Source organism: Nomascus leucogenys, chromosome 17 (genome assembly GCF_006542625.1).
Source record: "Nomascus leucogenys isolate Asia chromosome 17, Asia_NLE_v1, whole genome shotgun sequence".
Classification (NCBI taxonomy): Eukaryota; Metazoa; Chordata; class Mammalia; order Primates; family Hylobatidae; genus Nomascus; species Nomascus leucogenys.
Window position 1 is genome coordinate 91,805,269 of NC_044397.1, and position 6,000 is coordinate 91,811,268.

At 56.4% G+C, this 6,000-nt stretch overlaps 1 protein-coding gene across 1 annotated transcript in view; it reads right to left on the reverse strand.

Annotated features, from left to right (window-relative positions):
* PIAS4 (protein inhibitor of activated STAT 4) overlaps positions 1-2,993 on the reverse strand; it is a 32,112-nt gene extending 29,119 nt beyond the window's left edge. The window contains exon 1 of the mRNA XM_030796538.1: positions 2,804-2,993. Within this exon, the coding sequence (XP_030652398.1) occupies positions 2,804-2,830 (27 nt within the window). The 5' untranslated portion in view covers positions 2,831-2,993. The remainder of the gene's footprint in view (positions 1-2,803) is intronic.
* Positions 2,994-6,000: the final 3,007 nt, after the last annotated feature.

The following is a 6,000-nucleotide window of genomic DNA, read 5'->3' on the forward strand; positions in this document are numbered from 1 at the left end:
GGACCTGCGTGGTCTGCTGGGCCTGAGAGTCAGGGGATGCTTTGAAAACAAAAATGCCTCATGTCCCTTGGCCTGACTTCCTACCTTGTGCAGAAAACAAAAACACTTGCGGACAAGATGCTTCTTCTGGAAGCGGCCCAAGGCCTTAGCAGGGAGAGACGATGTCATGTGGACACTTCACACTGGCAGCCTGGCTGAAGGCAGGTGGGCTCGGGAACCTGCTGACATCCTCGCACCCCGGGAGCCCCTGCCCCACCCAGGCTGGACAGTGGAGCCGCAGCTCCCGCTTCCTGGAGCACACCCCTTAGGCAGCCATATGTTCACGACTCAGATTTCCCGGCAGCTGCCACCTAGGAGGAGCCTGCCCTTGACACTGGAGAGAGTGCGGGGGGGGGGGGGGGGGGGACGACAAGCATTCAGGAAGAAGCCCTAAATGCCCCAAGATCACTTCCTGCCCTGGCTTCAAGCTGACCTGCTTGACGTCAGAGCTGTGTTTATAAACAGCGCCAGGCCCCGGCAGCTTCCAGAGTTTCAACTCCAGGCTTGCCTGGAAGTTGCGTGGGGAGACATCAGCCGAGACACAGCAGCTGCGCTGAACCTTTCCTCCAGCACAGGCCCCTCGGAGCACCGGGGGTAGCTCAGGAAGGCGCCTCTCTCCAGGAAAGCGGAGATCTGTGCAAAACGCTGTGGACTATTTCAGGGAGCTCACAGACATCCCTGCCCCAAACCCGCCTCCAGGCCTCAAGCTGAGAGTCTCAGATTTCAAAGTTCACCAACAAGCCCCCCAACATTCACCCCTCTGAGCAGTCTGTGATGCACCCCAAAAGACGGAATCTGCAGCCATGAATATGACAGGCTGGGGAAGGCCCCTGTAAAGAAGGGGATGTTTCAATGACATTTAAGGTACTTGGAGGGGTAGCAACGGACTCAAGGAGAAAGAAGGCTCCCCAGGGTCCGGGCCCCCTTGAATGGAGGCTCACGGTTTAGAGAACCTGAAAGAAGGGTCAACTTGATTTAATTGGGGTGGGGGGGCCCAGCCACCAGAGGGTCAAGGAAAGTTCATCAGATCATATTTCAAGGCCTGGATGGTACAAAAGAGCGCAGACCCTGCCCTCAGCCAGGGTGGGGGTGGGGTCCAGGGTCACAGCTCCAAGCCCCGAAACGGGAGGTTACATTTCAGGACTCCAGGACACGTCAAGCCCAGAGCCTGCCACTTTGGGTTTACAGAGTTCAGGCCTCCATATCTCCAGGGCGAGTCTCCACTTTTCAAAACTCTAGAGAGCGGGAGAAGTGTGTGCAGGGGTGTAGGGTTGGGAGGCGAAGAGAGGTATATGCTATAATCACAGAGCCCTGAGCGCTGTGTTTTCAGGTCCCAGTGGGTAATATGAGAGGACGGAGAAGAAAATATGTACAGGTCAGGACCGTGGGGAGGGAAGATGTGAAGGGGGATGGGGGAGGGAGAGGTCCCCTAACCTCCCCGGAAGCCATGGCCTTGCGGGCACTTCTAAGGGTTTTAGACCCTCAGCTCTAGGTAGGCACCTACAAGAAGGTACATCCCCTGGAATGGGGCTACTCTGAGCTCAATCCCAGGATAACTAAAAGGGGTTCCAAGCTAGGAGATGGTATCTATGGGACATGGGACCTGGACAGGACCTAGCGTATAATAGAGCAGCAGCAAAAGTTATTCTAAAGAGGCCAGCCTTGGACCCAGTGGGGACCCTCCAGCGATCAACAAAAGAGAATAGGCAGAAAGAGAGGGGACCTTAAAGAAACCAAAGTTGGGGTGCATAAAAGTTCTGGGGGCTGTGTAGGGAGAGTGGGTGTATGACCTAAGAAGTAGACTCGCTCAAGAGCAGAAAATAGAAGCAGCCAAGGTTTGAGGACAGTATCTGATGCTGCACAGGTGAGGTTTAGAGCCCCCTGAAGCAGAATCAGTAGCCTCAGATTCTGTCCCGAGGGGAACGAGGTAGGACCAAAGCACAGTCCCGGATTTAAGATAAAAAAAGGACAGTAAGGAAGGTCTGTGACCAAGATGAGTGGTCAGGACTCCATCCTATGGGGAGGGAAAAGGAGGGCCCAGCCTTCCCCCAGCGCCCACTCCCGCGTGTGAGAGACGGTGTCGGGAAGGGGGCGGGGTTCTTGGACCAATGCAGGAGCTTAAGAGGGGCTCAAGCCCGAGCCTGGACTCCAGACCCCAAGAGGACGTGCTGTGTCTTGGGAGTGGTCTCATGGCCCTGACTCCTCCACCTGGATGGTGGCAGGACACTATCCGGGACTCAGGGGACCCTTCCGAGCAGGAGACTCGCAAACCCCAGCCTGGCCTGTTGGGCGGGGACGAGACCCAGATAGCAGTCCGGGGAGCCCTGCGGGAGGGGAGGCGCAGACACTCCCCGCCACACACCGGCCAAAGAGCAAGGACCCCGGCTCGGAATCAAGACGGCAACGAGAAGCTCAACACGTCCCGCATCCCGGCGGGACGGTGCCTCAACCGGGAGGCGCGGCCCTGGCCTGGCGCTCCGGGACTGGGACCCTGAGGGCTCGGGCTGGGTGGGGGGACCCTGCCTGAAGCCGGGGGAGCGACCCCCGGGGCGAAGACCCGGGTGAGGCAGGAGGGCCCCGCCCCCGGCCTCCCCGCCCCCCGCCCTCACCCTGAGACCGGGGGTCGGGGTCTGGGGGCCGGGACGGCGAGCCACGGGCCGGCCGCGCTGTGGAGCCCCGGACAGAAGGCGCAGACCTCGACCCCCGGCCCGGCCCCCGCCCTCTCGCCCACTTGCCCCGGCCGGCGCCGCCACTGCTCACTCACTTTGGCCTCCACCAGCTCCGCCGCCATCTTGGCCACCAGCGTCCCCCGCGCCGGGAGCCCCCAGCCGTCGCGTCACGTGACCGCTCACCACTCGCGGGCGGGGCCGCCGCCCGGGCCAATTAGCACCCGCGCGCGCTCCTCCCGCCGCCGGTGCGCGCTGCTGCCTCCTGCGCAGGCGCGCGCGGCCACCGCCCGGGCCTCCGGCCAATCAGGTCCGCCCTACACCTGCCCCTCCCCCTCCCTTCTCCTCTCGCTCGCGGCGACCACGCCCACCCCTGGCGGCGTCTGACTCCTTAAAGTGGTACTAGCCCTGCGCAGGTGGGGACTGGTAGTGGGTTGCCTCTAGGGAGGGAAGGCGAGAGGGGGCGGTGGCAGCGACAACAATGCAGCTAGGTGCCGTGGCTTCCTGCGCGCGACGGCCGCCAGGTGCGTCTCCAGACTCCCGGCGGCGTCGGGCAGGGGATGGTTGCTCCGCTGCAACGGCCGCCAGTGCGTACAGTGAGGCGCCTTGCAGCGCAGCGCGGTGCACGCTCCACGGGCCCAGACACCCCGCGCGCTGCACATCCGGGTCCTGGTGTGCAGATGGGGCGTGGGCTCGGCAACCAGTTGGCTGGGGGCGCCCGGCGGAGAAAAGCGGGACCCCTGCTCCCAAATTTCTCGGAGATCGTGCAGTCCTCACCTCTTTGCAGGCGCCCCCCCCCACCATCCTGCCTCCCCACCCATGGGAAACCTTGGATCTGCACCAGTTGGGACCTCTCCTTCTCCAAAGCGCTCCTTGGCTTTGGAGCCAAGTGGCTTAGTGCCTGTAAAAGTGGATTTCAAACTTCAGTAATCAAGTATTTTAGTGCAATTTATTATTTTTTTTTTATTTTTGTAGAGACGAGGATCTCATTATGTTGTCCAGGGTGGTCTCGATTGTCTGGGCTTAAATGATCCTCCTGGCTGGGCCTCCCACCGTGCTGGGATTACAGGCGTGAGTCACCACACCTGGCTAGTCCAACACTTTAAACATAAAAAAATCAATGCAAAAGAGTCCATGATGGATGAAATACCAAATTGTTTTTCTTGTTTTTTGTTTTGTTTTGTTTTGTTTTTGAGACGGAGTCTCGCTCTGCCACCCAGGCTGGAGTGCAGTGGTGCGATCTCGGCTCACTGCAAGCTCCGCCTCCCGGGTTCACGCCATTCTCCTGCCTCAGCCTCTCTGAGTAGCTGGGACTACAGGCGCCCACCACCACGCCTGGCTCATTTTTTGTATTTTTAGTAGAGACGGGGTTTCACCGTGGTCTCGATCTCCTGACCTCGTGATCCGCCCACCTCGGCCTCCCAAAGTGCTGGGATTACAGGTGTGAGCCACCGCGCCCCACCCCCCAAATTTTTTTTAAGTTAGCTGGCCATGGAGGCACATACCTTTTGTGCCAGCTACACCAGAGATTGAGGCAGGAGGATCACTGGAGCCCAGGACTTTGAGGCTGCAGTGAGCTATGATAGCACCACTGTACTCTGGCCTTGATAGCCAGACCCTGTCTCAAAAATAATTATAATAAATCAATAAACAGTCTTTATCAGTTACAAACAACTGCCAAGCATATTTACAGAAGAAATGGTATAGGATTTGCATTGAAATAACAGGAAGAGGCTGGCCACTGTGGCTCACGCCTGTAATCCCAGCACTTTGGGAGCCCGAGGCGGGCGGATCACCTGAAGTCAGGAGTTCGAGACCAGCCTGACCAACGTCGAGAAACCCTGTCTCTACTAAAAATACAAAATTAGCTGGACGTAGTGGCACATGCCTGTAATCCCAGCTACTCAGGAGGCAGAGGCAGGAGAATCGCTTGAACCCGGGAGGCAGAGGTTGTGGTGAGCCAAGATTGCATTCCAGTCTGGGAAACAAGAGCGAAACTCTGTCTCAAAAAAAAAAAAAAAAAAAAAGGAAAAGAAAAGAAATAATGGGAAGAGTATTGAGGGAGAAAAATAAAACAAAATGGAATATACGTGTTGCGAATTGTTGAACCTGAAGGGTGGGTCAGGAGGAACTCAGGACTCTCTGTACCTAAAATTGCTGAGCCGTGGCCCGGTGCAGTGGCTCATACCTGTAATCCCAGCACTTTGGGAGGCTGAGGCAGGTGGATTGCTAGAGGCCAGGAGTTTGAGACCAGCCTGGCCAACATGGTGAAACCCCATCTCTACTAAAAATACAAAAATTAGCTGGGCGTGATGGTGGGCACATGTAATCCCAGCTACTCAGGAGGCTGAGGCAGAAGAATTGCTCGAACCCTGAAGGCAGAGGTTATAGTGAGCTGAGATCGTACCACTGCACTCCAGCCTGGGCAACAGAGCAAGACTCCATCTCAAAAAAAAGAAAAAAAAATTGCTGAGCCCTGTCCTAAAAACTGTTCAGAATAAGGTGTTTCCATGTTAGCTACATCTGCATCAACCCCCATTCTCTGATGATGAAAGCCAGTATCAGATGGGAACACCTGCCCAGGCATTGGCTAAGCCACTATCTTTTTTTTTTTTGGATTCAAAGTCTCACTCCGTGACCCAGGCTGGGTGCAATCTTGGCTCACTGCAACCTCTGCCTCCTGGGTTCAAGGTGTTCTCCTGCCTCATCCTCTTGAGTAGCTGGGATTAGAGGCTTGTGCCAACACACCCAGCTAATTTTTGTATTTCTAGTAGAGACAGGGTTTTGCCATGTTGGCCAGGCTGGTCTCGAACTCTTGACCTCAAGTGATCTACCTGCCTTGGCCTCCCAAAATGCTGAGATTATAGGCATGAGCCACCACATCCGGCCTTTGTTTTGTTTTGTTTTGGTTTGGTTTTTTTTGTTTGATTGTAGATTTGGGGAGGGGGAGTTTTACTCTGCTGCCTAGGCTGGTCTCAAACTCCCGGCCTCAAACCATCTTCCTACATTGACCTCCCAAACTGCTGAGATTACAGGCATGAGCTGCCGTGCCCAGCCTAAACCACTGTCTTAATCTGCATCCAGCTGTCTCCAAAGGCTAAAATACCTCCCCTTCTTACATCAGATATGCAAGTAATGACCAGGCACAGTGGCTTAACGCTCATAATCTCAGCACTTTGGGAGGCCAAGGCAGGAGGATTGCTTGAGCCCAGGAGGTCGAGGCTGCAGTGAGTTGTGATTGTGGCACTGCACTCCAGCCAGGGCAACAGAGCAAGACCTTGTCTCAAAAATAAAA